Source organism: Nicotiana tomentosiformis, chromosome 11 (assembly GCF_000390325.3).
Source record: "Nicotiana tomentosiformis chromosome 11, ASM39032v3, whole genome shotgun sequence".
In the NCBI taxonomy this organism is placed as follows: domain Eukaryota; kingdom Viridiplantae; phylum Streptophyta; class Magnoliopsida; order Solanales; family Solanaceae; genus Nicotiana; species Nicotiana tomentosiformis.
In genome coordinates this window covers 70796812-70816363 of record NC_090822.1, presented here as the reverse complement: position 1 = coordinate 70816363, position 19552 = coordinate 70796812, and the positions used below count along the sequence as shown (strand labels likewise).

Genomic DNA, 19552 nt, shown 5'->3' with positions numbered 1-19552 from the left:
CTACTGGCATATTTTGTTCAATGGCAGGTGAAGATGTACATTTTATTTGGTGTCTTCAGTTTGTTACATTTTATGGACAATCCGTTAGGACTGGGGGATAATTTTTAAAAATTTGTAAATGATAGAGATATATCAGGTCGGATAGTATAATAGTACGGATAAATTTGACCGGATAATATAATAGAAATTAAATATAAATAATATGGGAGAGTAAAAGGGTAAGTTTGACCCTTTTCCCTTATAAAAATATCATCTCTCTTTTTTTCTTGTTGAATTCACTGCGAGGAAGAAGTGGACAGAGTTGACAAAATGAGAATATGTGTCATGCACGTGCTTTGCAGAAAGGACCGGGTCGTTCTTTGATTCTCTCGCCAGGAATGGTGAGCCACAACTTGCTTCTGGTCTTGACTTTTAAATTGCACATTTACACTCGATCCCTTTATCTTTTTACATACAGCGACAGGAAAGTGAACGAATGATATTCCAATATCTCCGTTATTTTTATATTTCAATCACTAAATGCCATTGAAGTTTTGGAAAAGTTGCAGATCTCCTTGGGAGAAGCGCACAATTTCTCGTTGTCAACAATTTCATTAGTTTTTTGTTAACGAAGTTATTAGTAATAGCTCTAGCATATACTATAAGTTTTTGCACCTTAGATCATTTTTGTAATTTCTTTCCCTGTATCATCCATGTTGACATACTGGCTAAAAATTTGGAATCCGGGGCTCTTCAATGCTGTTCTTTATCTCTTTGAATTCTTGAAGATGATAATCATATCCAATTTACGCAACTCCACTTGATAACCTCTTCTTGTGTCAATTTACAAAGATGTCCAGATTAATAGAGAGTAGCCCAATTTTACCAGCAAAACCACACTTCTTAACTCTAATCCTTTGTCTTCAGACGTATCTTACATTGTTCCCATTCTTACTCCAACTTGTGCTTCCCTCTTTTTACTGGATATCTTTTTTTTTTTAAGGCACTTTTGGCTGTTTGAGACAAAGCCTACAGTTTCCCTGTGATCGATGCGTCATGGGGTAAAACACGTTGAATCACACTCTTCCAAGATGAAAGCCTATAACTGCTGGCTATTGTACAAAGTTTTAACCTTTGACATTAAAAAGTGAGTTGTGTCTACCGTATTTGGTTGTGATAGACTTTAAACTTCGAAAGCACTCAGACAATTTTTCCAGCTATACTTTACAAAACTAGCTTTACCAATAGCCTTCTTGTACTACCTGTCAATAATAATTTGGTTCGGATGGTAACCTTAGGGGAACTTAATTGTCCTTAGTTTTACGCTCACAACAGCTTTGCTGTAATTAGATTTTAAAACGTGATACAATTTATTGAATTTAACTGATAATAACTCAATGAAGCAAAAAGGTATTCAGATGCGGTGAATGCTCCTGAATCTTTTCGGCATACGATGGGTGGTGTTTAGAAAGGAATAAAAAATGTTTTGAAGGGAAAGCAACACCCATCACTTTTGTAAAGTTCAGATGTATTAACTGAAACTTTTGCTTATTGAAAGTAACTTCTTGGTGCTCAGTCTATTCAACAAACTATTTCGCTTACATAAAAAGAAGTAGCTAATATGGCAATATCTAAGATAAAGATGCCATGATCCAAAATTAATCCTCTCTTAACCCATTTTCCTATAGGAGAAATCAGTTTGAAGAAAATCTTTGAACAACCTAACATCACAAGCATTAAAGAGAAGAGGGAATGATTAGTTCCCAGACGTAGAACCCTCTGCTCTGTTACCTGCAATTTCTATACACTCCGCTGCTCGTAAAGGTGGAGGTTCATTAAACTTTAGTACGTAGGCAGTGAAATGAACAGACTGCAATGGCATTATTACTTGAGCATCTAAATATGCATTGCAGGAGAAACACCATACTGATAAATCACTGCTCCAGAAAAGGAAAAGGAAATTCCAGTAAAAACGTACATCTTTAGCTCAAACATGTGCGTATTCACAAAGACAAATGAATTGACAAAAAGTAGTATTGTGTTGTCAGAGAAGTTACCTAAAGCTGAGTGCAATAGAGTGATTGCTCTGCTTGTAATGCTCGAGCATGTGCTTATTAACAAATCGACTGCAAAGAACCTCCTTGCAGCACAAACATAGCCAGTTCTCTGCTGGGTGTTGACACCTTACAAAAACAAATTCACACACTGTCACCAAATTTCTTTGCTTCTAAAAACAATATCCATTTAGCTAACTCAAGCCAGCATAGAAGGTTTAATAGTAAAGTCAGCCGTAGAAAATAAAAACTAGTCTTTCCTGAGATTGGAATAACTATACGTGATTATCATACAGATGGATGGAAGTCTATAAATACATGCAACTACACCTTGTATGGGCTATTAATTCCAATATATAGAGTTAAAAACAACAGAATTGAGAGTGACTAGCCACTACTTTCCTTAATAAGCTAGTGAGTATGAAATAATACACAAAATGGAAAAATTACCTTTTAGAACCATAAGGATATTAATCAATAAACTTTAGAGGAGTAAAAAATGTTATTTTTCTAAAACAAGATAAAGTCACATATGCTTCATCAACCTTGAAACAAGTCCATACTTCTTCTCTGTCCACGTCTTTGGGCTTCTCAAATAGAGAAATGGTCTAAGGTTCTAGGAGAAAAGGAAGACTGTTGCAGCACCTATATTATGGGGTACTTGAAACTGTGAAATGTAGCAACATTTTAGACATGACATTTCAATTCATGGCACTTTAATCTGGATATAAATTTTGAGTAGCTAAACATTGAAAATCTAATAGCCTTAAAATTGTTTATTACATGTACTGGATTCTATAAGTTCAAAAGAGATTAGGGCTGTAGGAAGATGAACCTGTTGCAAGGAGTGTCTGGAGTTGGAATGTGAGTGAGATCGGAGGATAAAGAAGTCAGGTGATCACAGTAACTTAGGGGCTCAACCCAACCAGATTCGGACCCATAGAGCATCAGTATCTCATCTTCTTCATCAACGGTAAGTGAAGTCGACGAAGAAGCTTCATTAGCCATGGATCAACTGTGGACAAATTATGCTGTGTTAGCAAAGTTGAAATATCATTTCGTATCAGATATGCTATTATGATGAAAGAGGATTTTGAAAATCAAGGATGTGAAATGATTAGCATGTAAGATCTTGTCTGGGTAAAATGATTATTAGTTAGCAAAGATTAAGATACCAATCAATTGAATGAACATTTTTGAATCTTTTTTTCTACCTTTTTTATATACAACCAAATGGAAGAATATCCTATTTAATAGTTGAATGACATAAGCGTATAAAGATTTAGTAATTAAAAAGAAAAGAAAACAAAAGAGTAGAAAACATTGAGACAACAGCACCACGACATGACAAAGTTAAGTTAAGCCCTCCAAAGCAACTACACTTACAAGCCCAAATGTAATACTAAAAGATATACCAATAAAAACTTATGAATGCACAGTGCTAAGATATAAAGAGTAAATGCAACAAAACTTGAACACGGATAAACAAACATAAGTTCAGAAGGACTTCGTTCCCGTGACCCCCAAACATACAAAAGGTTACAAAGTGTTGAATTTGGTGCTATCAAATTAAGAAAGATGCACCCTCAATGCCTTCTGGGTCTGAGTCTGTCACACAGGACTTGCCTAGTTCGGTTTACATCCCGGGTGTGGTTTGCAGGCTATTACACAGAGGGGGTTTACCCAGTGCGCACAGAGTGCTCGCCACAGGGTGCTCACCCTGTGGGTGAGCCTGTAGCGGCTGCAGGTTTTCCTGGTGTTCCAAAAAGAAAAAAGTTAAGAAAGATGCAAACTCTGAGCAGCCTTTCAAACAGAGTCACTGAGCTGAACCATCTAAATTTTTCAATAGAATGTCACTCATGTCCTCAGAATCAAGTAAATATCCTTTTAATCATCTATTCATAAATGATACTTGAGTAATACTTCTGTGATAGGACAATTCATTCCTCTTGAAGTTCATAATCGGATCCCACACATGTTAGCACATTTACACCGATTCCCCTTTTACAATCAATCATCAAACCAATTGGGATCAGCCGTATGAGTTATGTTGTAACAATTCTGCACTATTTCTATTTGGGCCTATTCATTCCAATACCAAAATAATTTGCGATTTGCCTCAAATCAGGAGTGTTCTAAAAGAAAAGGTTTTTTTTTACTAACTTTAAGTTTAACAATACCCAAATAAATAAAAATCCAGTAGAATTTGACGTGAAAAACTCAATTGAAAAGGGGTTAAGGATTTTGATTCACAAGAGATGGGAAGATGAACAGATACCTGAGACGAACTATTTCGCTGTGGTGTCAAGGCAATAGCAACTAATTTGAAACTGGCCAAAAATCACCTTGCGATTTGGGCCAGATTCTGTGTATACCGCTCTAAAAAATAATCAAAAAATATATTTTTGTATATTACTATATAATATATATTTTATATATAATAAATGCATACTTTATGTATATTTGACTGGTCGATGAAATTATTTTTGATCGACCGGCTAAATATTAACTTCACCCTATTTTGAAAAATAAAAAGTTTTTTTTTTACTTTTACCCCGCACCAAAAACTATTTATATTTGATAGCCGAAAAATAATTTATACGTCATTAAGGCTTCTTTTAAAGATTTTATTACATGTATGCCTCCACCTTTCCTATGTACAAACTTCATCTCAGCCCTCGCCCTTTTTTTTCTTTTTCTTATTTTTTTTATGTTTTCTCACCTTTTTTTAAAAAAATTTCACTTTTCCCCCATTTTGCTGTTATTTTTGCACTTTATTTTTCTTTCTAATACAATAATGCACTATTTTTCAGTTTCTTTTTTATTTTCTTTTTTAATTAATTTTTCCCTTTTTTGTTTTTCTAGCAATGACCTCTCATTCATTTCACTCTATTTTTTCTTGTCTTAAATATTTTTTATAAGTTTTTGATTTAGTCTTTTATTTTTTTATCTTTATTTTTTTAGTAAAATCTCTTCGTCGAAAGTACTTGTTACTTTTTTCACTTTCTTTTATTTTTCCTGTTTTATTTTTATTTTTTCACTTTATTTTTTCTTTGTATTAATATTCTACACTCTTTTATTTTTCTTTAGTTTTTTTTAACTATCTTTTCTTTTATTTTTTATTTGTTCTTAGTAACAATCTCTCACTCTTTTTTACTTTTTTGTCTTAATGTTTTATTAGTTTTTTCGTTTTTAATATTTTTAATTTTATTTTTTTAGTAAAATCTCTTCGTCCAAAATAATTTGTCACTTTTTTCTCTTTTTATTATTATTTTGTCATCTTAGCTTTTTGCTGTTATTTTCAATAAAATTTCTCCACTAAAACTTTTATCGGTTTCTTCCACTTTATTTTTGTTTTCTTTCTAGATATATAATCGAGTCTTAAAATAGTATTGGGATACTTTCTTCATTATTATTAATCATTATAATTACCGAGAGTTACCGTATCATTCTGTTTTATTTTATTTGAATTTTATATTTTATATTTATAGATGACTTTTTTTCCATTTTATAAGAAAATTTAGGTTTTTTCTATAATAAAGAATTTGTCACTCTTCACCTTTCTTTGTTATTTATATTTATAATAAAATCAACGGATCCTACAATTTGGTATACGACACTAGTCATAGTATACCAATGTATAGTATACTAAGAATATAAGTGTCACAATCCAAAATCCCGCCACAGGCGTCGTGATGACACTTAGTCTCTAAGACTAGGTAGGTGTGTAAATTCTGCCAGTTCTAGTCATACCTTGCACGATACCTGTTTCTTCCATTTTGTCTTTTCCCTTTCTTCTTGCTTTTACAACATAATCCCATGGGACGGCATCAAACTTGTACGATGGTGTGGGAGCTACTATTACAGTGAATGGTGTAGCTACCTCAACTTCAAATAGTGCCTGGGTTTGTACCACAACTGGAGTGAGGGTGACCGGAGAATTTTTAGGAGTGTCCCCATCTCGAATGAGTCCGATGGACCCCTCCTGATCCGATTACTCGTCAGTTTCTATCATGTTCACTCCCACACATCTGTGATCCGGGAGAGGGTTATTGTTGATATTCAGTACAACTTCCTTTGCTTGAATAACCTTAGTGTCGATCAATGCCTGAATCTTATCTTTCAATGTGCAGCATGGTATGACCCTTTATGCCTGAATGATAAGCACATGTTTTGTTAGGGTTGATCCATTGGGAAGGATTTTCCACAACAATAGCAGGAATATGGGTGATGTAACCAGCGACCTTCAGTCTCTGATGCAGTTGGGCTATGGGTTCAGCAATTGGGGTATATTGTCTAGGAGTTCTGCGGTCAAAATGTGGATGTGGCATTGGGTAGTTTTAGCGGTCGGGTGGAGGTGAATGGTAATATGCAGGTTGAGGTTTGTAGGTATGGTAGGTGGTGGCAGGGTATTGGTATTTTGGGGGTGAAGGTTGATATGTAGATGGAGGTGTTTGGTATGTGAGGGGATACTTAGGGCCATGTGCTACCATCATATTACCCACTTCTTTCTTCTGTGAAATACCTCCTGATTGTAAGGCTTTATTTGTGGCTTGCAGCGCCTCAAAATTAGTCACCATCCCGCTCTTGATTCCTTTTTCTATTCTCTCTCCCAACTTGATGATGTCTGAGAACTATGATTCTCGATGACCATCAATCATTCATAATATTGCAGATCTTGAGCTCTAACAAAGAACTTGTTCATTTGTTCTTCGTCGAGTGCGGGCCTTACCTTTGCGGCCTCTGATCTCCAATAAGTAGCATACTCATGAAAGGTTTTTGTCGGCTTCTTCTTGAGGTTTTGAATATAGAAAATATATGGCGCATTTTCTTTGTTGAACCTGAATCTGTCCATGAAGTCTGATGCCATACTTACCCAATTTACCCATTTCTTTGGGTTTTAACTGATATACCAAGACAAGGAATCTCCTGTAAGACTTCGCATGAACAACTTCATGCGGATTTGTTCATTCTTACCTATTCCTATAAGCTTGCCATAGTATGTTCGTAGATGCACCTTCGGATCACCAGTGCCATCGAACATTTCAAAATTTGGAGGTTTGTAACCCTCTGGCAGTTCCACATGTGGCTAAATACACAAATCTTCATAATTCAGACCTTCAACGCCTTTCCCTCCTTCAACACTCTGGACTCTCCCTATGAGTTTCTTGAGTTCCTCCGCCATGTTTCTAATGAACATGTCCTTCTTAGTCAGTTCGGGTATGTATAGAGTTTTCTATGGGGTATGGAGTAGGGTTTTCATATATATCGGATTGCTTTGATAAGTTCCTGGAACTTGGATATATGGGTGGTCGTTGGTTGAATTTTGTGGATCGAGAGTAGGTTGCAGTACATTTTGGGGAGCGTGATAAGTAGTGCTTTGCAGGTATTGAGTTTGATAATAGTAATGTTATTGAGGGGTTTGCACTGGTGGTGGGTTAAGGTTCTGGGGAGGTACGGGATTATGATACTGGTGTGGTGTAGGAGGATTTGGAGCTATGGGTAGTGGATTCTGGTTTTGTTTATTTTGTGGCGGTGTTTGGTTCTGGGTAGAACTGGGTTTTGCTGGTTGATGTCGGGAATATTGAGAGTAAGGGAAAGGTTTGCCAGATTTTGGACCTTCTCAAGCTCGCCCTGTAGTTCCGGATTTTCTGCTCCAAATATAAGACTAACTCATTCTACCCCGGAGTGCTTCTACCATCTAAAGTTTCAACATTTTCCACCACAACAACATTATCTTTTCGGATACCACTTAAATCATCCATTTTCTCTTTGCCCTTGCTTTTGCTTTTCGGGTCGCTAGGTGGAGGAGGAGGTGGAGGACCTCTGGATCTCGTGTGGTATGCTGATGATGTCATTATGCACGAACCAACCTTTGAGAATGGGAATAATCAAAAAGAAAGAAAAAATAAAAGGTAACCAAGTCAGCAAGGTGAAATAAAAAGTGTTCACAATATTTAAACATGTTTCACAAAGTCATGCAATAATTCGCGTCCTAATTTGGGGGACCTCATTGTGCTTGAGGTAAGACTAAGTGACACATAGATTTGGAGAAAATTGATGCCAACTTTGCTTCATTTCATTAATGCGATAATAAGCCAAAACAAACTTTCACTAAATCAACAATAGTAATGAAGTCACTAATGGCATTAGGCCTTATTACATCGAAATCTAATCTAAGCTAGAAAGTAGTAAAGAGTATCATCTCCTAATCTACTTGATCCCTGAAGGACCTTCTCCATACTTGGATCTCTTGACCCCATCAATCATGTTCCCCAAATCGCGCATGTCCAGCAATAAGTAAGCTTTTGCCAACTTTCCTCCTTCATCGTCGTCCATGCCCTGACAATCTCAATGTCTCTTCCTCATCTTACCTTCTAGCTCCATCAGTCCTTGCTCCAAGTATTCTAGTCTCTCCATTGACTTAGTGGCAATCTCTTTCCATTCCCTTATCGCCTCCATGTTTGCCTTATGTTGCTCCAGATGCTTAGCTTCGGATTCGAACACCCTTTTGCGTAGCCTCTTGTACTTTACCTGCGCCTCAACCACTTCATCTATGATCCTATTCTTCATATTGACTCCTGGTTTGACGTCCCCAGCTATGTCGTCTTCTAACCATGATAGATAGTAGTACATATGGCCGGCATGATATCCGTCTGGCTCAATGGTTTCTCCTTCCACGATGATCTTTTGGCTCCACATGTGTTATGCTTTGAACTTAAATGGGATGAAATCTCCCTTGAAATCTGCCTTGTAATGGACTATGTTGGAAACCCGAGGTATGACTTGTTTTCTTCCAGCTTACCTCATTACCCTTATAGGGGCATAAGGATAGATGCCTCGCAGCCCGATCAGGACCAAGCAAGTAGTCCCTTTTGATCGGATGATGAAATCACTACTAGGAAACCATTCAAACATCCAATGCACCTGCTCGTCTGTCAGATTGCTGAAGAAATGCACCCAACCTACAATATTTCCAGGCTTTGCAAACTTTTCTGGAATAAACGTCATTTTTTTTAGGTGATGGTTGGCTATATAGACATTCAATGGCCTTCGCAGAAGCTCTTGACGGTACTCTCCCCTCTTAAAGTGTTCCAGCAGCCAAACTTGTAGAAATAGATTACAACCCTCAAAATGTCTGAATCCCTACTTGTATCGATCCAGAGCACGGTACATCTCAGCTAATATCATGGGGATCATAGTGTAAATTGGTCCTTCGTTGCCATCCATTAAGGTCCTGGAGACCATGGCTAAGAGAGTATGAATCCTTCCTCCTTGCATCGGAAATATCAATAACCCCAAGAAGCAGACAATGAACACATAAACTCGGCGATGCACCCATACTAAGGAAGTAATGGTTAGTTCGTCATGATGAAGGCGATATGATTTTCTATGCCCATAACGCTCGTAGAGAAACTCAAAAGGAATGTATGACTTTTTTAGACAGAGCAATTCATCATTCTTCTTAAAACCGAATATTTTCAGAAAACCGCGGGGAGTGCGATTTTCTGGCACCAGTAGTCCTGGATTATCCCATGGAAACTTGGAGAAACCCCCTATTTATTCTAGGAGAGGAGTCATTTCTATATTTCCAAATCGAAAAATAGCTCTTTTCGCATCCCAGAACATAGTAGCAGCCTCGATCAGTTCCCTATTTGGTCAAATGTTCATCAAAGATAGCAGGTCACCAAGTACTCTCCTCACATGATTTTTAGCACAAGGTGCAAGGTCTTTCCACCAGTCAAGTAGCAAAGGCGGGATGTTCTGGACCATACCGAACCTGGGGATTTCGTGCTTCATTTTATGTAGACAAACAAAGGTTATCCCTTTTCCCCTCCATATTCGACTACTTACGCAGTAATGATCAACATGTTGGCACATTTTCTCCAAATGATGCACATAATATGATAGTATCCATTGGGATTGTGGAAATCCCCTCAGACTTTGGACAAGGTTTTATATAAGTGGGTTGTTACGTCAATGACGTCTCAATCCGTACTAGGTTTAGCATGATGCATGTACATTTCAAATCGGAGTATAGTTTCTAGAAGGGTCTAGACTGGTGCTCTTAAGTGGACAACTTGAGAGGGAAAGGCATGGGACCGTCGACTACATCATTGATCGACTAGTCAACCGCAAATAAGCCTTTTCGATTTAAAAGGGTGATTTCAGGAAAGTGCGGACACTCATCAAGCACCGCTCTGTTAATAATAGGTATGAGTGGAGTATGATGTGGAGCATGCATTATGTAGAAATAGTAACACATTTCCAAGTATTTTCTTGTTAAGAATACATAAAAGCAGTAAATAACATAGCAAAAGGTGAAAGTGAAAAGAAGAGAAAAGAAAACAAAGACAAAAAGAGAAGTCAGTTTAGCTCATGAAAATGTGCGGGAACGTAATTAAGCAAGTAGGGAAATAGGGACGGGAGGATCATGATATAGTAATCTTAGACACGATAAAGGAAATGAAGAGAGGTCATACATATCATAACAAATAAAGAAGAATAAGGGGAGGGATGTGCATGTCATAGCAGTTTAAACAAATAAAGGAGAATAAGGGGAGGGGTGTGCATGTCATATAAATTTAAACAAATATAGGAAAATAAGGTAAATAATCCACATAAGTCAAATTCGTCATGGTAAGAGCCTAAGTATATCCCCCAGCAAAATCGCCATGCTGTCGCGCCCTGTTTTCTCGCGAAAGCGGTCTTCGACATGTGAAAACTCTTTTAAAGGGAGGTATTAAAAGAGAAGAGTCGCCACCTAATGATTTTTAAGGTGTTAGAGAATCTATTTGCAAATAACTCTGTTTGACTAGTCCGTGTCACCAAAGATCGGGTAAGGGCTCAAATTACCTCAAAGAGAAGGTGTTAGGCACTCTTCGAGGTCCACAACTGTGGGTCCCGACCGAATTTTAAACTATGTGGATTATGTGATTAGGCTAGATGATCAAATAAACAAAGGGGAATATAGAAGTCGAAGAGTCTTATCATAACATATGAGAATCGGTACAAATCTTTAATGATTACAAGGATACAACTACATTGGTCTATGTTAGGTGACTAAGTGTAAATAACAAATATATAAAGAAAGGGGGGTCCTAAGTTGTTTAGCCTAAAGGAACACCCCGTGCAACATAAATAATACTTCGCAACTCCCTTAAGGTAGGGGTTGCTCATATTATTCAGCGGGCACAAACTATTATCTCCTGCTACCCAATTACTATGTTGAAGTTGTTACTTAAAGGCACTCTAATTCAATTCTAAACCGCACCTTATGCGTGCACTACCCGTCCCATACCTGTGGTCCAGGAGGCTTTGGACCTCTATTTGGGTGGTTCTAGACTTTACCTAGGTTGCTCAAAATGATAAAACTAATCGCGCATTCAAAACAAGTAGGACTGCACATAATAGCAAAAAGTGGCTCATTTTAGCCTCCACACGTAACAACAAAGCACGCAAACAAGATCCAGGCTACACAGTACACAATTTCAATATTAAGACGTATTTGAGTCGTTAAGTCCTATGGGCATGATTTCTTTATGATTCTGATTTCTGGTATCATGCATGCAATACTGTAATTTTTAGACTAATGCATAGGCAGACTACGTTCATTGTAATTCCTATAGGCAAAATTTCTAATTGTTTGCGCAATGAAACAATCCCAGAATTATGAATTATCAGTACTGATTTTATAGACGTGTGTCTCAAGAAGGTGACATTATCTGATGTTAGGCTAAAAATCTATATTTTTGCAAGTAATTTGCCATGCATTATACCTCAATCTTGTTAACTTTGGTGTAAATATTTGTGACTCGAACTTAATAATGGTGTTTATATGTGTTGGAGTCAATTTGAAGTAATTTGGCAAGCTTGCATGCAAAGTGAAGTAAAAACAAAAGAATTTGGAGGGGAGTATGATTTTGGTGCCCAGTTTGGCGCTAGGCACCAACCAAAACGCCAATGGCAAAATAGCACAGAAGTGGAAAAACTTTCAGTGTACAGGTTGGCGCCAGGAGCCAAGCGAGACGGCTAAGGGAGGATTTTGTCCTAATTCGGCTAGGACTTGGTAGTTTCGACCCTACACTCCCCCAAAATGTATAAAAGGGGTTCTAAACCTATTTCTTACGAGGGAGACATTATTGAAGAGGCAAGAAGGCTACGAGAACACTTGGAAGCAACGAATCACAAGAGTTTTCTCTTCCGTTCTTCCTTAATCTGTATTTTAATGCTTTGAATTATTTTCATGATTGTTAGCATGACTATGAATCGCTATTTGTTAACTAGGGTTTTGATGGAACCTTTTGTAGGATAAATTCTTGTTATATTTTTATATAATTGAGTCGTTGGATTTCTCTACTTGTTCAACTATGTGTTTATTATTGTTGATTGAATGGCCATCAATTGACTGTGCCTATTTAGTGTGTATTGCTTGAGAGAGGGTACATATTTAGGTAGTTGTTGAACAACATCACTCTTAACGTATGTGAGAGATCAATACGTAGGGTTTAAAGGCAGGATTAGAGATAACGAAACCTTGGTGCGATCATAGTGAGCGGTGAATTAGTGCCAGCTAGCGTAGTTAGAGAGAATATGTTTAGTAAATTATGGTAGTTTCTCGAGAGAGAACTACGACACCCAAAGTACTCATATTTAGTAGAGAAAACTTAGGCGAAATTATAGAAGACATAGTGGGAAGGATTCCGACAATTGGGAAAATCATAACTCTAGACCTCCTTAATCATTTCTCCAACCCTTAGTATCTGTAGTTGTCAATCTATTACTTTAATTTATTAGTTAATTAGATATAAGAATCTTAATATTTATAACTTATGAATTGTTCGAGCTTGTCTTCTTAGTGATAGTGAACAGTTGTAGTTAAGCCTTAGTTCTATGTGGAATTCGACTCCGGACTGTTCGACTCCTCCTTGGCGTCGTTGCTGGGGAACTAACAGTGCAGCTGTAGTTGTAAAAATTTCTAGGTTTCAAGTTTGAACTTTTATTTTGTTTTTTTTTATTTAACTTTATCTTATCTTACTTGTTGATTTGAGAAACATTACATCTTGGAATTATGGAAGTTTCAGTGTTGGTAATTCTACTTTTAATCTTCCTTATCCTTCCCCAGCTCCTTATGATGATGGTTTTACTTTTTCTTGTGAAGTTAATTGGAACAAAGAACCTGGGAATCCTGACCCAAAGGAGATCATGAATATGTTAAAGTGCCCTGTGGTATAATATCATAAAAAAACCACTGCCAATACAAAGGCAAGAGGCAACTATGCGCAACATGGAGGCTCAAATGAGTCAACTAGTTGATCCTTGTAAAGCGCAACAAGCTGACATTGTGGATAGTAGACAAGAAGAGCATGAATTAGCGGCCTAAATTGCCATTATAATGGAGGAGTTGAAAGTAGAATACGACCAAACCAACCAACTAGAATTTGATGATGTCGATGTTGAAGGTGTGCTACTAGAGTCAACTGAGGACATTGAGGAAACATATTTAGTTGACTCTAGTGTCATTGGCGTAGAGGATGTTGAACACCTCGAAGTTCAGGTATTGGAGCGTCTTGGACCTCATTCCAAACACTTCTTTACATTGTGTTCCTAATGTGAAATGAGAATGGATCCTTACGAGCGTAGAAAGGAGACAAGGGAAGAGGTAGACGAGCCATATGTTTTAAAAGTTTCGAGGCCGTCTAGGCAAGGTGATACTGCTCAGCTTAAAGCCAAAAAATGCATAAGAAATTATTTAATTTTTGGATTTCAAGGCTTTACACCACCCCAACAACATGATCATAAAGCATAATCAAAACTTGGGATCCAATTCATAAATTCGAAATGGAGGCAGAAAATGATTCACGTCGTGTCGCGATGTTAAATTAGGCGCTTGTTGGGAGGCAATCCAACTTTACTGTTTTTTAATTACTTTTATTTTATTTGTTCATTTTTTTTAATTGTATTATTTTTTGTAGTGTGTTTTTTTATGTTGTAAGAGCATGGAAAGGAAAGCCATTGGAAGGAAGAAAAAGCAAATCCGATGGTTGGAACTAAGTGTGAGGTACCCGCTCGAAGGACCAGGCTAGGGGAAAGTCTGAGTATCTCATGAGCTGCTAATGCTTCGGCCTTTTTCCTACTAGAGAGTTTCTTTCACCTCCTTGTTATTTATGGTGTGCATTGGGGACAATGCACAATTTTAAGTGTGGGGTGAGGAGACTGTCTGGGTGATTTTCTATTATATTTTAGTTGTGTTAGTTTTAAAAAAAGGGACTTTTCCTCACGATGGATCTCTTGGACAACTTTCTTGAGGGATTAAGGTCCAATAAAAAATATCCAATAATATTTTTTTTATATTTAGTTGTAGGTATAATAATCCCCCTTGGTTTTTCTTTTGGCATAGGTTCTTTTCCAGGGGATGTAACTAGAACCGGGTAATTATTTTTTAGGAAATTGAGTGAAAACAAACTTGAGTGCTTTACCGTGCCTTTTTACATATTTGATGCTAGAATTGTTAGGCCATATCATGCAAATTACCTTCCTAATATGTTTTAATAAAAATTGATGCCGTGAAAGATTGAATCGCAAGTCTGTGACGCTTTCTCTCAGTTACCTGACTCATTGTTCATGTAGTGCTTTATTGCTTAATACTTCTTGACTTTGTGATTACTTGCCTAAACTTGAGAGTTGGAATGGAACCGTACCGATTGGGGTCATGTTCATTGTGTGATGTGAGATGTTGAATATGTTCGGTGCTACCATGTGTTTGTCTAGAACTTTCCCTGTGTGTTAGTCGAAGCGAAATAAGTAAGATTTGTGAGTCTAGGAGATGATTTAGGCATTTCTTTGATTGTCCATTGAGCTATTATGCCACCATAAATAAAAATTATCCTTAGATAGCCCATTTGAGCCTATAAGCTTTTTCTTTGGCACCCACATTACAAGCCGAGTCCCACTTTGTTCTTTAAGTAAAGTTTTGTTAAAAATTTACCTCCGAAAGCACGTAAGTCGCTAGAAGAGTAAGGTGAGAGTTGGGGAAGCTTTTGAGTGGAACCATAGAAAAGGCCAAAAAGGTACACGTATGTTTGAAAGATCATTAGTCGGGTAACATAAATTTAGGGAGAGTGTTGGAGAAGAAAAAAAGAAAAGCAAAACAAGAAAGGAAAATACAAAAAGAAAAGAAAAAGTATAGAGAAAATATGCCTCCTATTCATGGTGATCCGGGCTAGTGAATGCAGAGTTGTGCTTAAAGAAAAAGGGCCAAGTTGTATACAGTTCCGTGGCATTGCTTGAATTGGTCATGAAAAGTTTGTATTGGAAAGTTAAGTGTAGTGTATTAAAGTGCTTAGGAGGGTTAGTCACTATACCCAAAATATATCCTATACGTCCCTTAGCCTACGTTACAACCCGTAAAGACCTAGTTGATCTTAGACTTTGCGAGCTTAGATTAGTGGAGATATACACTACGGGCAAACCTATGGTACAACCACAGAGTGCACATGAATTTCTTTGTGAGAGTGACTGGTTCTTTGTTCATATATATATATGTGTGATGTCCTTAAATTATATTCGAATGCATATTTGAATGTATGGACGAAATACCCTCTTATTGTTTGGAGAGGCACATGAGTCCATGATGGATAGGTGACGTTATTAAACATCTCTTGTTAGGTGAGTGCACGAGTTAAGAGTGCTTATTGGCGACGAGTCGGTCTTTCAGGTTGGGTGGTTATGGGCAGGTTGTTTGAGTATTTTAAATTGGTCACTAATATTCCGGCATGTGAAAGTTGGTAAAGGTATGAATGCGTATGCAAGGGCTTAATTGTTGGTATCAACCATGGTCACAAGTGTAGTGTGTTGAATTGCGAAAGGTTCCTCTGTTATATGATGTCTTGCGTGCACTGTTTGGTTAGCAAGGTTTTAGGTTGCTCGAGGACGAGCAAGAGCTTAAGTTAGGTTACAAGTAAATTGCCCTGCATTATACCTCAATCTTGTTAACTTTGGTGTAAATATTTGTGACTCGAGCTTAATAGTGGTGTTTATATGTGTAGGAGTCAATTTGAAGTGATTTGGCAAGCTTACATGCAAAGTGAAGTAAAAACAGAAGAATTTGGAGGGAGTATGATTTTGGTGCCCAGGTTGGCGCTAGGCACCAACCAAAACGCCAATGGCAGAATAGCAAAGGAGTGGAAAAAATCTGGTGTCCAGGTTTGCGCCAGGTTCCAAGCGAGACGGCTAAGGGAGAATTTCGTCCTAATTCGGCTAGGACTTGGTAGTTTCGACCCTACACACCCCCAACATGTATAAAAGGGGTTCTAAACCTATTTCTTACGAGGGAGACATTATTGGAGAGGCAAGAAGGCTACGAGAACACTTGGAAGCAATGAATCACAAGAGTTTTCTCTTCCATTCTTCTTTAATCTGTATTTTAATGCTTTCAATTATTATCATGATTGTTAGCATGACTATGAATAGATAATTTGTTAACTAGGGTTTTGATGGAACCTTTTGTAGGATAAATTCTTGTTATGTTTTTATATAATTGAGCCGTTAGATTTCTCTACTTGTTCAACTATGTGTTTATTATTGTTGGTTGAATGGCACATCAATTGACTGTGCCTATTTAGTGTGTATTGCTTGAGAGATGGTATATATTTAGGTAGTTGTTGAACAACATCACTCCTAACGTATGTGAGAGATCAATACGGAGGGTTTAAAGGCGGGATTAGAGCTAACGAAACCTTGGTGCGATCATAGTGAGCGGTGAATTAGTGCCAGCTAGCATAGTTCGAGAGAATATGTCTAGTAAATTATGGTAGTTGATCGAGAGAGAACTATGACACCCAAAGTACTCATGATCGGTAGAGAAAACTTAAGCGAAATTATAGAAGACATAGCAGGAACGATTCCGACAATTGGGGAAATCATAACTCTAGACCTCCTTAATCTTTTCTACAACCCTTACTATCTGTAGTTGTTAATCTACTACTTTAATTTATTAGTTAATTAGATATAAGAATCTTAATATTTATAACTTAGGAATTGTTCGAACTTGTCTTCTTAGTGATAGTAAACAGTTGTAGCTAAGCCTTAGTTCTCTGTGGGATTCGACTCTGGACTTTTAGACCGGATTATATTTGCAGGCACCGCTTATCCTTTTTAGGACTAGAGTTGGGCGTGATCAAATTTTGGTAGGCAGGATTTCTAATAGTTGACAACTTAGGCAATGAAACAGCCTCGAAAGTCTAGTATTAACAACGTTGATATCATAAACAATCTTTTAAGCGAGTGACAACATCCTATAGGCAGTATTTCTAACCATTGAAAATCAGACTTGATTTTATAACGTTGTACTCTTATAGGCATGTCATCTAGGCGAGGCAGTGTAATGAAAACAAATAGGAGTAGTTGATTAAAAGATTGGTGTCCTATAGTCATGGCATCTAGATGGGCAATAGACTAAAAGTAATAGAAGCAATCGACCAATTGATTATTTGAAATCCTATAGGCATGGTATCTAGGTTGACAAAAAGCATATGTCATACATCCTATAGGCATGCTGTCTGAATGCACACTAGTAACATAGAATCGAGTATGGTAAATACTTGAACTAACGTGTTTGGACAGTGTGCAAGTGAGATGTGCGTGATTCCTATATCCATGATTTCTATTGATATGCAGAAATAAAGCAAGTTTATACAAAGTAGCACATAAAGCATGTAAACCCTATAGACATGTTTTCTACCCTTTCATGCGAATATTAGAATACCCCAGCCCCCTTTCATTAATCTCCCCATTACAGAATGAAACAACCAAAAACCCAATAGAACAAACACAGTCCCAATGCTTAACAACCCAGGGATGTCCCAGGCCTTCAATGGGCTTAATCTTCGCGCAACAGCAAACCCATACACCGCTTACCATAGCAACCTGAGTTCCATACTCAAACCCAACATGTATGGCCCAACAATAGGCCTAACGAATAACCTTACTTACTCAAATCAGCCATACATGCGACAAAACTTTCATAGAATTAACTAAACAACTTAAACACTTAGTTCTTAGAGTTGTGGCTAACAACAGCTCTAGCCAAGACATATAAACATGATCAGGCTAGATTGGGAAGCACACAAGGCAAGTTTATGCTCGTAGTTCTAGCGACAGAGTTTAAGAGTGACCTAACTGACTACGTAGGATAGTAAACCATTCCAAAGAGTTTCAATAATGAAGCATGATTCAGAGTCAACCTAGGGAACCTTAGATGAAGGTCTAACTGATTCAAGCAAGAGGCAAACAAAGCACAGTAAACACATGAAAATGTTCATCATGAAAACCCCAAGGAACATAGTAACAGAACAAGCTCACGTTCAAGCAATTGCTTAATGGAACATGGGAAAGACCCTAGCATGCTAAACATTAATCATAATATAAGAAACATGTCGATTCTCATAAGCAAGATAAGGTAGTATTGAACCTGATACTAGTCGGCCATATGTGAGAGGAGAGACTAGTTATGAGGTTTCCTAAGGTCTGAAACAGTGTTGAAGAGCACATGATTGCATAAGTCCAAGCATACATTATAACTTAAATAGCATGGAAACATGCCTTAGCTAACTAGTACAATATTAGGAACTCAACAGGTTGGGCAGGAATGACTTAACAAGGTTTGGCAAATATGTATTGATTATTACAAAGATATAAGACAGAGCAGGGACCATGCATTGGTTTACAAGTAGTAGGGAAAGCAGGTTTAGGCTAGTAACATGATCAAGAGTTAACTATAGTGAAACATTTAGTTATACATGAATGACTCAACAAGAATTAGAACATGACTAGTCTCATCACAAGATTACAGAACAAAGTAAGAAGCTAAACTCAGAATAAGCAATAATAATAGCCATTAAACATACACATTAGAGCAAACAGACTTAAGAAAACAAAATCAGGGTAACAAACGGGCAAATTCGATTACTAGAAAGCATAAAGCCTCAAGAAGAACTTCAGAGTATACAATAGCGTGTTGATTCACAAAATCTCAGAGACATAGATATGCAGAACATGAACTCGAATGAAAGAGAATGGAATTGCAAAGGCCATAGGTACTTACCAGTTACAGATTAAGGAACAAGTAAATACGAAGAATAATTTTAGCAACACTCCAATGTTAAATAGGGGAACGAATAGTAGAACCCAAGAATCTTAGTGTGTCAAAGTTCCCAAGGGTTTCGAATGAACCCCGGGCAGTGATCACACTGAGAAAGGTTCGATAATTGAATTCTGGTGGCCTTGGCTTTCAGCAGGCCAAGAAATTGAGCTTTAAAGTAGTATAAGATGAATAAGAATAAGAGAGTAGTAGTAATTTTTCAGTTATTCAAAGTCCGTCCCCAGGGAAAATTGGGAGGGGGTTTATATAGTGTTGAGTCAAGCAAGTAAACAAGGAAAGAAATCAAGTAAACACGAACAAAAGGAGTAAAATATCGCATGCAATTAGTAAAATAATCGGAAATGAAAGAAATCAAACT

General features: G+C 37.3%; 1 protein-coding gene across 2 annotated transcripts; it reads right to left on the bottom strand.

Moving 5' to 3' along the window:
* Positions 1 to 1490: 1490 nt before the first annotated feature.
* Positions 1491 to 4457, bottom strand: LOC104109340 (uncharacterized). 2 transcript variants are annotated; one of them, XM_009618601.4, is made up of 4 exons: positions 4312 to 4457; positions 2869 to 3048; positions 2037 to 2162; positions 1491 to 1916 (listed from the first exon to the last, which is right to left on the bottom strand). In XM_009618601.4, exons 2-4 carry the CDS (start codon positions 3039 to 3041, stop codon positions 1736 to 1738), a joined length of 480 nt encoding a protein of 159 aa, XP_009616896.1. In that variant the 5' UTR covers positions 3042 to 3048; positions 4312 to 4457; the 3' UTR covers positions 1491 to 1735. The 2 variants fall into 2 exon arrangements, with proteins under 2 accessions (XP_009616896.1, XP_070044113.1); XM_070188012.1 differs by lacking the exon at positions 4312 to 4457 and adding an exon at positions 3660 to 4235.
* Positions 4458 to 19552: the final 15095 nt, after the last annotated feature.

Bases quoted from the DNA above. Each gene is read 5' to 3' on its own strand.
- LOC104109340 (XM_009618601.4), bottom strand. From the start codon at position 3,041: ATGGCTAATGAAGCTTCTTCGTCGACTTCACTTACCGTTGATGAAGAA. The intron at 2,163-2,868 runs GTTCATCTTCCT...TGTTTTTGTAAG, and splicing joins CCAGACACTCCTTGCAACAG to GTGTCAACACCCAGCAGAGA. The intron at 1,917-2,036 runs GTAACTTCTCTG...TTTCTGGAGCAG, and splicing joins TCTATTGCACTCAGCTTTAG to TGATTTATCAGTATGGTGTT.